General features: G+C 39.9%; 1 protein-coding gene across 2 annotated transcripts in view; it reads left to right on the forward strand.

The window, feature by feature from the left end:
- The window catches only part of ULK4 (unc-51 like kinase 4), a 449,508-nt gene that overhangs the window by 276,009 nt on the left and 157,417 nt on the right, over positions 1 to 16,082 (forward strand). The window contains exons 33-34 of one of the 2 annotated variants that reach the window (XM_064496685.1): positions 5,635 to 5,798; positions 8,879 to 8,977. In XM_064496685.1, coding sequence (XP_064352755.1) covers positions 5,635 to 5,798; positions 8,879 to 8,977 — 263 coding nt within the window. Of the gene's footprint in view, positions 1 to 5,634; positions 5,799 to 8,878; positions 8,978 to 16,082 lie in introns of those variants that run through there. The other variant, XM_064496686.1, reaches the window with a different exon arrangement.

Consider the following 16,082-nt stretch of genomic DNA (forward strand, 5'->3'; position numbering starts at 1 on the left):
ATGTGGGAAAGTGCAACAGGAAAGGTCTAGCAACTTGAAGTCTGACTGCACGCCACAGGACCTAACAGATTTTACCTGCAGCAGTCATCAGTAACCTGGCAGTGACCTGGGCCTCCGTCTTGCCTGTCTTTGGGAACTTTCCCACTCTCTCCAGTCATCTCCCACCACTCTTTACCTAATCTGATCACTACCCGGTTTCTAGGCCTTCATCTCCAGCTGCCTCTGGGCATCAGCTTTTGGATGTTGTCTCAAACTCAGTGTATCTTAAAAGCTAACTTATAATTCCTAGAACACTCACTGGCCCACTCCTTCCAGTGATGGTCCAGTTCTCCTAATTCTTACTGATGCCTTTTGGCCACACCCCATTGTTGCCATGAAGTCACAGATCACACTTACTGAGTGATGTTTCTGCCGCCTCCCTACTTCCCACCCCACCCCACCCCACTTGGTTATGCCGTGACCACAGAGGCCTCCGCATTGGCCTTCTGGTCTCAACTCCCCACTGGTAGTTCCCAGAGGCTCCGTGGTATTGACCAAAGTCCATGGACCTCGGTGTTATATGCAGGTTCAGATCACTTCATGACTCCTGCTTACTCTGTGACCTTGAACTGGTTACTTAAATATCCTGAATTGTTTTCACATATAGAAAATGGAGATAGCAGCATCTGTCTCCTGGAGCTGTGAGAGGATTCAGGTGAGATAGTAACTGTAAAAAGCCAAGTAAAAACCCAGCACCAGGCACAAAGCACAAAGCTCAGTAAACACTGCTGTTTTCCCAGTAGAGATGGCACCCACTGCTTCAGTTAACTTCCTCTGACACCGCTTGGTCTATCCCAACCTATTTTTTTTAGCTCTGCCTTTTTAAATTTAGGTATGGTTTATATTTAGTGAAACATCCAAATCTTACACACAGTTCAATTAGTTTTGGAAAATGTATACGTTCCTGTGTAACCCCCACCTTGTTAAAACATAGAAGATTTCTGTCACTCTAGAAAGTTCTGTCCTGCCTCTCCCTCAGAAGCAACTGCTAACCTGTTGTCAGTCACCATAGATGTACTTTCTTTGAATGTGTTCATCTGTTTGTTTCAGCATTGTTTTTGAGAGTCAACCATGGTGTTGTGGGGTTCGGTGGTTCAGTCCTTTTTATTGCTGAGTAGTATCCATTGTGTGAGTGCATCTCAATTTGTTTTGTGATTCTCTTGTTGATAGACACCTGGGCTATTTCTAGTTTGGGGCCATTTTGAATACAGGTCTGATGAGTCTTTATGTGGACATAGTTTTTCATTTTACTTAGATAGATTCCTAAGAGCGGAATTGCTAGGTAATGTGGTAAATATGTATTTAAATTTATATATATATAAAAAAAACCCACCAACCCTGCAGCCTGTTTCCCACCAGCAGCGTCTGTGTGTTCTGATCATTCCGCATCCTCTCACCAACATTTGGTGTTGTCAGGTTTTGTTTTTTTTTTTTTAACAGTTATTCCTGTTTGTATGTGGTGGTATCTCATTGTGATTTTAATTTGTATTTTCTTCACGACTAACAATGTTGAACCCTTTTCATGTGCTTATTGACATACCTTTTGTAAACTGAGTGTTCAAGTCTCTTAACCCATTTAAAAAATTTTGGCTATTTTGGTTTTTTATTATTGAGTTTAGGAATTGTTTATATATTCTGAATATAAGTTCTTTATTGGATATATACTTTGTAAGTATTTCCTTCTAGTCTTTTGCTTATCTGTTTCTTAATGGTGTCTCTTGATATGCAAAAGTTTTAATTTTTAATTTTTGTTGAAGTCTAATGTATCCATTTTTAAATGACTGGTGCTTTTTGAGTCCTGAAAACTCTTGCCTACCTCCTAGCTGCAAAGATCTTCTCTTACATTTTCTTCTAGAACCCTTATAATTTTGACTTTCATATTTTATATCTGTGATTCATCTAAAATTAACTTTTGAATATTATGTGAGGTAGTGATCAGGGATCTTTCTTTCATCATATGGATGATCAGTTTTTCCATTCTCTTTAATTGAAAATAATTTCTTTTTTCTGAAGAATTCCCTTGTTGAAAATCATTTGACCTTAAAGGGGATGGTCCATTTCTAGACTCTAGAATTGGAAATATCTGCATGAACTCATTATTTTTCTCTGTCTAAAAGATGTAGACTTTTTATCTCTGTCCACTGAATCAGTGACCCAGTAGTCACTGGAACAATGAGTGTTCCTAGTGTTCAAACCATGGTCTCTAAATACCATTTCTCATGAAAAGAAACCAGGACTCCTTGAAGAAGTAGCTAAGGCCCAGTCTTAGGCAGGAATTCGTAAGATGAACTTGGGACAAAATAGCAGAAGGTAGGACACTTTAAGGGGGCTCTCAGTGGCAAAGGATGGAACAAGCTTAGCATAAAAGAGGATTGATATCAATTAAAATCCATAAAATACATTATTAAAAAAACCATTATAGTCACAGCGATGCTTTGAAATGAACTCCTTAGTAACCTTGATCATGGTTTTTAGCTTCCTCTACCCTCCTGCCTTGGTCATATTTGGTAGTTGCAAATAATTCAAAATCATTGATCTGAAACTGGTAAATGATAATAAAGAGACGTTTATTAAGCATTTCCCTTGCCTTTCCTTTGCAAACCATATTTTATGATAACTGATTAAGTTGACAAAGGAAGGTTCTTTATAGAAGAAAACCAACTGAAAAAAATATAGAAGGCATGACAGAATTTGAAAATTCCACTTTGCCATATCTAATGAAATAATGGGACTGGACAGTGGTCATTAGTAGATAGTGTTTCATTGGGGACTGTATAATGGATGTGTTAGGCTAACAACCCCTGAACCCACGGGTCAATTTCAACATCATTAAGAGTGGAACGACCAGACAGTATATCCTCCTAGATATAATGCAACAGGAAATAGAGTACCTAGCTCCGAGTATTATTGCCAAAATAATTGAACCTGAATTAAATTGAGTCTCTAGGTCTAATCACCAGTTTACATGAAATACAGGGATACAGGGACAACAGTACAAGAACATCCATAGGAAAAATGTTCTAATTTCTCCAACAAATAAATGGCAGGAAAAATTGCAGGTGGGGAAAGGACTGGTAGAGATTGAAGGAGCCTTAAGATCTGCAGCCAAATGGAATGTGTGGATCTGCTTTGTACCTTGATTCAAGCAAATGAATTATTAAAATGACAGGTTTGAGACGGTTGAGTTTTCAACACAGACTATGTATTGAGTATATTCAGAAGTATATTAATTTTAGTAAGTGGTAATAGCCTTTGGTTATGTTTCTAAAAAAGTGTTAGACTTAACAGAGGTATTCACAGGAGAAATAAAATGATGTCTGATATTTGCTTTAAAATACCAATAAGATGATGGCGATAGATGAAACAATATTAGCAAGCTGTTGGTAATTATTGAAGAGGATGTTAGGGATTCATTTTACTGAAATGTCTCCTGACTTTCTTTGTTTTCATAATAAAAAGTTTAAACAAGAAAGAACATGTGTTTTCATCCTGAGTGGAAGTTCTGGCCACGAAGAGCGGAGAATATATGGCTGGGTTAGGCCACTTACATCATATTAATGGGCTTTGCTGGCATTATCGCTGTTGTAAAGAAATATGGTTGTCATACTTCATTTCTAATCTCATATGAGCACCTTCCCTGATAGCAAGTGACTTCAATGTGTCAAGTCAGAGCTTGGCATTTGTTGCCTGTTTTTGTTTTTGTTTTTGTTTTTGTTTTTGTTTTTGTTTTTGTTTTTGTTTTTGTTTTTGTTTTTTTCCACACAACAGGCTGGACTTACCAGCCCAGCAGGGATTCGATTGCATTGAAGACTGAATGAAGATCAGGCAGAGCATTGTTGTTCACCAGCTGTTCAGTCTGAGTCAGGCAGCCCGTAGATGGGTATCCAGTGGTCCACCTTCACCCTCTCAAGAGCCATGTCCTTCTCTGCTGTCCACGTTGCTGGGTCCACTGCGCCTCGGACCATTGACATGATGTGTCACAAAGTAATCATGAACTCCCAAAAGGAGGACATCTTTTTTGGTAGCGTGTGTTTACCAAATACTACATCTTAAAACCCTTCTCTGCTACCTGCAGCTCACGAATGCCAGGTGCTGATTCCTGAGTGTGCACATGACTGATGCATTCTAACTCAAAACAGAATGCCTGCTGGTGTGATGCACGCGTCCTGATCATTGCTTTTCTGTATTATGCATCATTGATGACTTGTGCTATCAAACCTTGTCATTTGATGGAGAAATTTTGTTAATAATTCATTCTACTTTCCCTTCAAGTGTCTTTATTTTCAGCTTTGTGGTTTAGACTAGTTTTTGCCAGAAGGAACACAAATGCTCTGTAATTTTGGTTTCTCGCCATCCTTAGTGACAAAATTAATTGATTTTTTAGTTTAATAACTTTGCACTCGTCTGTGAAAACTAGATTGGTTTACTGGAAATGACAATGTGCATTGTTTGGGAAAGATACCAAAGCTTGGATGGCTGTGCTTGACAGAGCTTCCATCTAATTTATCGTCTGAGAACTAGGGACAAATGGATTGCAAGTCCAATAAATAAGTGGATTGCAGATCCAGCTTACAACACATGTCATACCTCCTTACCATGTTTCTCCCCCATCTGCTTGTGTAAGATATTTATATTTGAAGATTCACTTTTTCTAGAACCTTCAGATCTGTTGATGCTGAAGGTCTCTGTCACCATTTAGGTTTATAACATTTTCTATTATCTTTTCACCATGTTTACATATGAGTCATTTTGTGAATTCCAAGTGTCACGTGGCATAATAATAATAAAAATGCCAACTTCAATGTATTTGTTGTAACAGACTAACATCAAACCTAGAAGTTGATGGAGACCAACTGTGCTGTTAATGTGAGGTTTACAGAGACAGAATGCTAGAACTTGGCAATTTCTCAATTTCAAATTGCTTAAAATGAGGGGGGCAGGGAGAGATATAGCTCAGTGGTAGAGTGTGTGCTTACTGTGCATGAGGTTCTGGATTCAATCTCCAATATCTCCATTAAAAAAAAGTTTAAAAAAATAGTCTATCAAATTGCTTAAAATCATAATTTTAACATTTCAAAATTTTTTGAATGAATGTGAGAAAAAAATCACTTCATTATTTTATCCTCTTGAGGTGACCCAATTACTCCTGGATTCTTGGAAGATTCCTGGGTTTGCCAGTGGTCATTCCTTGAAGAGCTGTGCCTTCAGACAGAACCTGGGAACAGGAGGTTCGCATATAGCACATTTTCTTCCAGTGTCAGGGAGTCTTTGATCCCTGTGAAGCCTGTGCACGTAGGACAGTGTTTTTCAAAGTGTAATTTGGGGAACGCTGTAATCAGAATTAACCTGGGGGGGCTTTTGAACAAGTGTATTCGTAGGCTCCATCCCAGACTCCTGCATGGACTCTCCGAGAGCGAGGCCGGGAATCTGCATTTTAAAAAGCTTTCCCCAGGGTATCTGGTACAGAGTACAGTTGAAGGACTAGTTGGAGTTTATGCAGCGTCGACTCCACATACCTGTTCTGTTGGGTTGACGTGGCACATTATTTTTCTAATTGATGATGAATATTTTACCCTACTCCTTGTTTACCCCCAGGGCTAGTTGGTCATGTCTGTCACCTGTTCACCGAAACTGCCACACTGTGCTTGGACGTGGACAATGAAAACAACGAGACAGCTGCCGCCCTGCTGTTTTCCCTGCTTGATATTTTGCACGGCATGCTGACCTATACCTCCGGTGTGGTGCGGCTGGCTCTGCAGGTAGATCACCTCTTTCCCTGTGGCTCCATCAACCCTGTGCCATGTCACACTTCACTTTCATCCTCTTCTCTCTCATCTTCCTCGAATGTGTCTATTTTTGGAAAAGAACATATGATTCTGTAGGGAGACCCTACCATATATACTAGCCATCTTTGGGTGTCAAGAACAGATACTTTGAACACCAATTAGGGAACTGGTCGACCCGGAGATCCTTTGCCCCATAGGGTTGGCCAAGCAGTGTGCAGTCTTTCCTGTCCAGAGATGGCGCACCAGCCCGTCCCTAACAGGATGGGTTAGCTAGCAAGGAGGAGTGGGTTGAGATCTTTAGGTACACACACATACACATACAATGTGTTTGTATATGCATAGATACACACACACATGCATTTGCAACACATAAACCCTCGCTCTTGCTCTCCCTTATTTCCAATAATGTGGGACGACAAGATAGTTTTGAGGACTAGAGGTGTATTTAGTGGCTGTATAAAAGTCAAGTTGTCCCAGACTGTCACCTGGATTTCTTGGCCTCGTGCTCTAAGAAAGGAAGGGTGTGTGGGTTTATTGAGGACTTGCCGTCCTAGGTGTTGGATACTGCCACATGCCCATTTCCGTTCATGTTTTCTCTGACCAACAGAGTCAGCTGATACTTAGGTCATGCATCTAAGCACACAGCCAATATGAATTCATTGTTATGTTTGGAATCCTGGTAAAATTGCAGGTGTCTGCCAATGGCAGCATCCTGGCTTGGACAATTCAGCAGCTCAGGTTGAAACCAGAGTTCTGACACTTTGCTAGGAGTCTTAGGAGCAGAGCCAAGGATGAATCCCTAGACCCTGGTTTAGTCTCTGTTATTCATCATTATGATAAATGACATCTCCTATCCATGGTTAAGCTGGTCAAGTATTTATTTAGCTTTTCTTGTGTGGTTTAATAAATAATTACAAGATCCCCTCAACAAAGGTGATAGCTAGTCAATAAGTTTTAACCCAAACTTGTAAAGCCAGTAAGTAAAAGTGACCTTTGAGCTACATGGTTGTTTCTGTTTGCTGATCTGTAATTATTCTAAATGAGCAGTAAAGCATAACTAGGAACTCACGGAATCCTGAATTATGGATTTCTCTTAGTTTTTCCTCTCTTTTCCAGTAAGTGTCTCTTCAGAGAGCATCATCTCAGTTTCCACAATGGTAGTTTTTATGTAATTCTTCAAGATTTAGTCAATAGTTACTCTCACAAGATGCTTTGATATCAATCTGTAAAAGATTATGCAGATTGTAGACAAAAAGGATCAGAAGGTTAAATTTTTTTAAATTGCAGAATAATAGAAATCCTCTTTTATGTTCAAGAGTGTTTAAAAGAAAACTTCTTAGTACAAAATATTTTCCAATTATCTTTTTCAGTTTGCTAGTGTACCAGTAGATCACTATTTTCTGCTTCTTCATTTTTTTTCCATACCACTTAATATTTTACTGCTGTCATCTTCCTGAACCTTCCTCTATATCTCCGATGTATTTCTTTGGACTTTGACTACCAGCTTTGATCTCCATGATACCTGGTTTCAATCTGAAAGAGGTAGAGTCCTTGAGACTGAATTAGAGGAAAGGGTTGGGAAAAGAAAGGACACAGGCATCAAAGAGACATTCTTCTAGAACACTGAGCTGTGAGTACTTTCCAAAGCATAAGTTACCTCTTCCATTTATAAACATGCACCACACCTGAGATTTTTCTGCATTCAAAAACTGTGTCTGCTTCTAACAGGAACTTCTGGAAAGCAGAAGAATTGAGTGTTGCCAGTGTTGAAACTGATAATAGTGCCGAGATTTATGAGTACTTTTCTTTTTCAGGGAGGAGAGAGATACGATGCAGGAATGTATACTAGGGAGGCGAGGAGTTGGAGAGGCAGGTGTCAGAGTCTCATAGGAGTCCAGTTCCTACTCCCAAGCTGCCTTGTGGTTCTGAATTGGTCCTGATTTAATTCCTCCCCTCAAGGGCTGTGTGTGAGAGATGTGGAAGCAGAAACAAATCCATGCCCAGGACTGACTGGTGTGGTGGGGGCACATGGGCAGGTGTCTGATTTTCAGTCAGGTCCTCTTGAATCAAGGAAAGCAGGCATCTCAACTCCATCCATAGGCCTGAAGGCAAAAGGAATCTTGGCATTCATGAGAAGGACCTTGGAGTCCAGGTTAATGACCTGAAACAGGGCAGCTTGCTCTACAGACTCTGGCAAAGGTCATTACCTAAAAGTAGCTTTACTCTGAGTGAAGTTAAAAACAGAGAGGATATATGTCAATGAAATGTGCACATGCTGTAGCAGACACAATAAATAATCAGTGCCTTTTCTCAGTGTAAAATTACTTCTGTGATAGACATCTCCTCTGGAATTAGTTCTATAAAACTCCTGGGAAAAGACATACTTAAAGCCACTCATTTCTCATTTCCATTGCAGTTTAAGTCCATACTTCCTAAGCAGTGTAGACAGATATCAAGAAGCCTACTCATGCAGTGGTCCAAAGCCTGTTCACCGGATCAGTCAGTATTCCAGGTGTGATCTGAGCAAGTGTGTGCATTTAGGGAGGGAAGCGAGGCAGATGTGTTTTGTCTACGTCATACAGTGTGCATAAAAGTGCCCAGAAGATGTGAGCTCATGTGATTTGGAGTCATTTAGCCTGAGTTTATCCTCTGGCTTCCTCACCCATTATCTGTGGGACTTTAGACAAACTACTTATCCTTTCTGAACTTCAGTTTTCTCAGCTGAGAAACGAGGGTCCCAGCACCTAGTCTCAGGACGGTTGGGACAATGAAGTGTTCAGCCCTGACGCTATGTGAACATCACAGCACCCCTCCAACAACAGCTCTTGGTACTGCTTTAGCTGCGGGCCGCCCAGATCTGCCTCTGTGGCTTGAGCAGTGGCGGTGGCCGTGTGTGCTCTTTGTCACGTGACAACAGAGCATAATTTCTCCTCCCAGGCCCGAGGACGAGTGCTTCCTCAGCCCCCGTCGTCTGTTGGGCTGGGTGGACCTGGCTCCTACAGCCAGGCTGACTCATCGCCATGAACCCCTTCCCTGCTCTTCCCCCTGTTCAGGCACAGAAGTCTGGCTCAGGAGGGAACATTCAGGCCGCCGAAGACCTACTGCTGCTCAGCAGGCCCCTGACAGACCTGGTCAGCCTGCTCATCCCGCTGGTAAGAGCTCGCACACGTTCCTGTGTGTGCCTCAGTGCGTTCCTGGTGTGGGGGGAGTGACTTTGTTTGAATTTCATGATGTCTTGGTTTCTATGCCATTTTAGTTCCTTTCAAAGCTAGAATCCAAAGAAATTTCAGAAGATTATTCTGCCTGGAAATACTAAATTTCTACCTTTAACACCAGGTGTCTTATCATTCAAGTGGATATTTAAGTAAGGCAGAGTCTCAAATTCTTCTTAATGAATGTGAAGTTAAAAAAAATTCCAGAGATGAATTCCAAGAATGGAGAAGAAATCCATTATGGGAATCAGTTCTCTTTTAAAAAGTTATTTTAGAGTTATACTTGGCCTGCAGGACTCCCCCGAAACAGATGCACAGGCAGACCTAAAATAAAGCCTTACCCTCTCAGTCTCCACAGAAATAGAATGAAATAAGTGAAATTACATGAAAACAAGTGAGACTGCACAAGACCACTAAGTATATGAATAGAAACCAATAGGGACTCGGAGTTGGGTCCAACTGAAGTTTTGATCAAATGTAAAGAGGACCCTACGTTACAGACACATGACTCCCAGCCTTGGACAAAGCAATTAGTCACAGGGTTGGTTGTGAAATTCCACAGAACTCCCTGAACACCTTTCCAGATTTATGGATCCAAGGACTAGGGGCGCAGGTAACTCAGGGAAGGTGTTACCTGTGGCCCCCACACTTCACTGAGGAAGACCAACAGCTCTTCAGTTCTCTGAAGGCTGCTAGGATTTGCCTTCTTCTGCCCTGTGGCACAAAGGAAGGCAGATGCAGTTTGAACAGCTAATCCTGTAGACTTCCTTATATTCAGCAGATAAAGGTTTGGTTCAAATGAGTGAAAACTAAAAAGAGGGAGAAAATCAGTCAGTACCGAGATACTAAGTAGTAGTATCTGTGGGCTGGAGCAGTCACAAAAAAGTGGCGGGGGGCTCACAGTGACATGAGAGAACAACCAAAAATCCCAGGGAACTAGACATGTCCCTGGCAGAGTGGAAGGGTCTTTGGCGTAGGCTTTGCATGAAAGTACTGGGAAAGTAGCAACCCTAACAGCTTCAGCTCAGAGCAGGACGGCTGAACCCTGACAGCCAGCCCTCTGACAGGCTGAGGGCGGGACACAGATGCGGCTCCAGTGAACAGAGGATTAACACAAATCACGTACTCATTAGGGACACATAAAAGACTCAAAACAGCCCCATTAAATATAACTGCTGCAATATGTGATGTGTAGGATAATGATTATATTAATAGCAACTAAGATTTAAAAAAGAAAAATAGCTTAAAGGCGGATGAAGAATCCATTTCAGTTTAACTTCTGGGACACTCTGTTTCTCATATATATATTTTACAGAGAAGGTTTTGGTGTTTGCTTCTTTCTGAGATTTGTTTTCTTTTATAGGTGAATTTATTCCAATTAGATTTATTGTTTTTTTTAACCTTTTTTATTGAGTAATAGTCATTTTACAATGTTGTGTCAAATTTCAGTGTAGAGCACAATTTTTCAGTGGTATATGAACATACATATATTCATTGTCACATTTTTTTTCGCTGTGAGTTACCACAAGATCTTGTGTATATTTCCCTGTGCTACACAGTATAACCTTGTTTATCTGTTCTACATTTTGAAATCTCAGTCAGTCCCTTCCCACTGTCCGCCCCCTTGGCAACCACAATATGTCTACGAGTCTGTTTCTGTTTTGTATTTATGTTTTGTTTTGTTTTTTTTAGATTCCACATATAAGTGATCTCATATGGCATTTTTCTTTCTCTTTCTGGCTTACTTCACATAGAATGACATTCTCCAGGAACATCCATGTTGCTGCAAATGGTGTTATGTTGTCGGTTTTTATGGCTGAATAGTATTCCATTGTATAAATATACCACATCTTCTTTATCCAGTCATCTATTGATGGACATTTAGGCTGTTTCCATGTCTTGGCTATTGTAAATATTGCTGTTATGAACACTGGGGTGCAGGTGTCATTTTGAAGTAGGGTTCCTTCTGGATATATGCCCAGGAGCGGGATTCCTAGGTCATATGGTAAGTCTATTCCTAGTCTTTTGAGGAATCTCCATACTGTTTTCCACTGTGACTGCACCAAACTGCATTCCCACCAGCAGTACAGGAGGGTTCCCTTTTGTCCACAGCCTCTCCAGCATTTTTCATTTGTGGACTTTTGAATGATGGCCATTCTGACTGGTGTGAGGTGATACGTCATCGTAGTTTTGATTTGCATTTCTCTGATAATTAGTGATACTGAGCATTTTTTCATGTGGCTATTGATCTTTTGTGTTTCTTCCTTGAAGAATTGCTTGTTTAGTTCTTTTGCCCATTTTTGGATTGGGTTGTTTGTTTTTTTCTTATTAAGTCGTATGAGCTGTTTATATATTCTGGAGATCAAGCCTTTGTCGGTTTCATTTGCAAAAATTTTCTCCCATTCCGTAGGTTGTTGTTTTGTTTTACTTCTGGTTTCCTTTGCTGTGCAGAAGCTTGTAAGTTTCATTAGGTCCCATTTGTTTATTCTTGCTTTTATTTCTATTGCTTGGGTAGACTGTCCTAGGAGAACATTTTTGAGATGTATGTCAGATAATGTTTTGCCTATATTTTCTTCTAGGAGATTATATCTTGTCTTATGTTTAAGTCTTTGATCCATTTTGAGTTGACTTTTGTGTATGGTGTAAGGGAGTGTTCTAGCTTCATTGCTTTACATACTGCTGTCCAGTTTTCCCAACACCAATTGCTGAAGAGACCGTCTTTATTCCATTGTGTGTTCTTGCCTCCTTTGTCGAAGATGAGTTGAGCAAAAGTTTGTGGATTCATTTCTGGGCTCTCTATTCTGTTCCATTGGCCTATATGTCTGTTATTGTACCGAAACCATGCTGTCTTGATGACTAGCTCGGTAGTATTGTCTGAAGTCTGGGAGAGTTATTCCTCCAGCCTCTTTCTTTTTCTTCAGTAATGCTTTGGCAATTCTGGGTCTTTTGTGGTTCCATATAAATTTTATTATGATTTGTTCTAGTTCTGTGAAATATGTCCTGGGTAATTGGATAGGGATTGCATTAAATCTGTAGATTGCCTCGGGCAGTGTGACCATTTTAACAATATTGATTCTTCCAATCCGGGAGCATGGGATATCTTTCCATTTTTTTAAGTCTTCTTTAATTTCCTTCATCAGTGGTTTATAGTTTTCTCTGTATAATTCTTTCACTTCCTTGGTTAGATTTATTCCCAGGTATTTTATTACTTTGGGTGCTATTTTAAAGGGGATTGTTTCTTTACTTTCTTTTTCTGTTGATTCATCATTAGTGTAAAGAAATGCAACTGATTTTTGAACGTTAATCTTGTAACCTGCTACCTTGCTGAATTCTTCAATCTGCTCTGGTAGTTTTTGTGTGGACCTTTTAGGGTTTTCTATATATAGTAACATGTCATCGGCATATAGTGACACTTTAACCTCTTCTTTTCCAATTTGGATCCCTTTTATTTCTCTCTCTTGCCTGACTGTTGTGGCTAGGACTTCGAAGACTATGTTGAATAGGAGTGGTGATAGTGGGCATCGTTGTCTTGTCCCAGATTTTAGTGGGAAACTTTTGAGTTTTTCACCGTTGAGTACTATGCTGGCTGTAGGTTTGTCATATATAGCTTTTATGATGTTGAGATATGTTCCCTCTATACCCGCTTTGGTGAGAGTTTTTATCATAAATGGGTGTTAAATTTTATCAAATGCTTTTTCTGCATCTATTGAGCTGATCGTGTGGTTTTTGTCCTTTCTCTTGTTGATGTGATGTATTACACTGATTGATTTGCGTATGTTGAACCACCCTTGTGTCCCTGGGATGAACCCCACCTGATCATGATGTATAATCTTTTTTATGTGCTATCGGATTCTGTTTGCTAATATTTTGGTGAGGATTTTTGCATCTATGTCCATCAGTGATATTGGCCTATAATTCTCTTTTTTTGGTAGTGTCTGTGCCTGGTTTTGGTATTAGGTTTATTGTTAAACTTATCTTTGGTCTTAATTTTATTGTCTTATTGTATATTTTTAAATGTTTTCCTATATTAGATGTAAGGTTTAATGTGGAACAAACAAAAAACCCCAAAAAAACCTTTAACAGGACAAAGGGAAGCATTACAATGGTAAAGAATAAGATCCACAGGAAGCTATAATAACTGTGAACCTTTTTGTGTCAAATATCAAAGCAAAGAACTATAAAAACAGAGAAGGACCAAAAACATACAGGGAGAAATGTTTTTAAAATGCAGTAGTATTGAGAGATTTAGCTTTTCTCATTTCTTGACAAATAAGTGAATAAAAATAATGACGTGCAGCAGGGGTTGACAAGCTTGAGCCTGTGGGCTAACTCTGGCCCACTAGCTGTTTTTCTGAATAAGGATTTATTGAATACAGCCACACAGACAATTTGTTTACACATTGTCTGTGGCCACTTTTGCTACTCAGTGGTAGAGGTGAGTTACACAGAGCCTTTGTAGCCTTTGAAAAGTTGACTGTGTATTAGATTAAAAGAATTTCGATAAATTCCAGTAAGTAGGAATTGTATAGACTGCAGTCTTTAACCATAACACACTTAAACTAGAAAGAAAAATAAAAACAATAAAAAAAACAAAACAAAACACTGTTAGCACATATTATCAGTGAGTGCTGTCAAAGACATAATGATTGCACCAGTCTGGGTCCAGTCAGAAGACAAACCACACAGTGATTCAAACAGGAAAATTTTAATATAAAGAATTATTTAACTATAATAGAAGAGTAACTGCAAGATTTAGAAAGAACTCTATAGGGTGTCCAAAAGCTGAGGGAGAATATCCAAGGAAGGACAAACTTGAAGGGAGTAGTCCTTCTCCAAGGCTGTGGGTCAGACCTTACTGGAGAAGGTTTCACTACAGCCCACAGGACAGTGGACATATTTGCTAGGTTGCCCAGGCCAGAGCTGGTCCCCGGTCTCTGGGAAAGCAGGATGCAACCCTTCAGAGTGCAGGGAAATTGTAGCCAGTGGTCAGAGGCGTAGAAGGAGGCCGGGTGCTACTGGTGGCATGGGGCCTGGAGGGCTCGATGTTTGTATAGGGAGGACCACAGGAGACAAGCATATGAGAAAGGCAGGCGAGCAGGGGGCTGGGGTACCAGTGCATTGGGAAGCCCAGAGTGCACCGTATCCACTGGGGAGAGCAGTGGGCCTGTGATCACAGGCCAGGCTAGGATGAGGGTTGCAGAGGGGCCCCCATGTCCTGGGCCCACTTGAGGTCAGATCTCCACCAGGTGCTATCACACCCACACCTCTGGCCAACTGTACAGCTGCCGGAAACAGCAGGAGAGCTCCTTCTTGCTGCAGTGTGTTCTCTGAGATATTTCCCCAGCCTTCTGGGACTCTGAACTCCAGTTACTAGTGACTTGATCATACTTAGGTTCTAGTACAGTAGCCAGACGTCTGCCTAATGTGTGTGAGCTGTGTTGTGTACGTACACATTTACCCCTGGAGTCATTAGGTTTCAGGACGATCTGTGACAAGAACATTGCAGTGTATCTTCTCTGGAGAAGGTGAACACACACTCATAGCTGTGTATAAAGTGAAGAAAAATAGTAATAAGGCTATTGAAGGCCTCAACCAGAGCACAGAGAGACCAAAGACAAATTTTACAGTGGTTGTTAAAAAATGTAGTAGATGACAGAATGAGGTGGTGGAATTGCTTTCCCACAAGGAAGAATAAACAGACTTTTAGTTTTCATCAGACTTAGGTAATTTTAGAGATATTTCACCTAAAGGAAGGAGAATGGACTTGCTAGCTTTTGACGTTGTTTCCCGATAGGATCCCATGAAAGCAAACATACTTATCCTTTAGGGAATATGAAACCTGTCAACCTATGATTTATGACCCATATTTATACTGTACAGTGTGGAATCATAGTGAAATGTGGGTGTAAGACAGTGATTCTTAGTCTGTTTTTAAAATTTTTTAAATTGATGTGTAGTTGATTTACAGTGCTGTGTTAGTTTCTGTGTACAGCATGGTGATTCAGTCATACATACAAATATATATATATATATATATATATATATATATATATACACACACACACACATACACATATACATACATATTCTTTTTCATTATTGGCTGTTAGAAGATACTGAAATATAGTTATAGTTAGTTCCCTGTACTATATAGTGTAGGACCTTGTTGTTTTATCTATTTTATATATAGTAATTTGTATCTGCTAATCCTAAATTCCTAATTTATCCCTCCCCACCCCCTTTACTCTTTGGTAAACATGTTTGTTCTCTAGGTCTATGAGTCTGTTTCTGTTCTGTAAATAAGTTAATTTGTCTCCTTTTTTAAAGATTTCATATGTAAGTAATATCACATGATACTTGTCTTTCTCTACCTTATTTCACTTAGTATGGTAATCTCTAGGCCCATCCACGTTGCTGCAAATGGCATTATTTCATTCTTTTTTTATGCGTGAGTACTTAGTCTGTTTTGAGAGTGAACTGCTTAGAGAATCTGATCATTCTAGACTCTCTTCCCAGAAAAATGCCTGGACTGACTTATATGCAAAGTTCTGTACACATTACACAAATTCAGGGGGATCTTTGAACCCTCAGTTGATAAACATAGTATAAGATATGGCTCATGAAAGATTTAGCAAGTTGGCTATGTCTCCTGAAGACAAGAGTAAGCAAGGTAATTGTCTGACCTAAGTATTTTTTAAGAAAATATAAAGCCAGGCTGTACAACCCAGATGAGTTTTGTAACTAGATAATTTATTGCTATAAAATATACTACAGCTTCCTTTTCCTTCTATTAAAATAGGTATTTTTCAAATTTATAAAAGATCTGTCTTTTAAATTTTTCTTTATTATCTATCAGAGATGCCAGTCGTTAGGCTGGCTTCTACTTTCATATTAACTGCCTTTTTGGCCACTGGAAAGGTATCCCTCCGCAGTCTGGCTAGGGTCACAGTCCTCACCTAGCACCAGAATGTGAATCTTCCCTTTGCTAGGTGAGCGGAGACTGAGCCATCACCTGAGCAGTTAATGGTTCTGCCACTGACAGCAT

Source organism: Camelus dromedarius, chromosome 17, assembly GCF_036321535.1.
Source record: "Camelus dromedarius isolate mCamDro1 chromosome 17, mCamDro1.pat, whole genome shotgun sequence".
NCBI lineage: Eukaryota > Metazoa > Chordata > Mammalia > Artiodactyla > Camelidae > Camelus > Camelus dromedarius.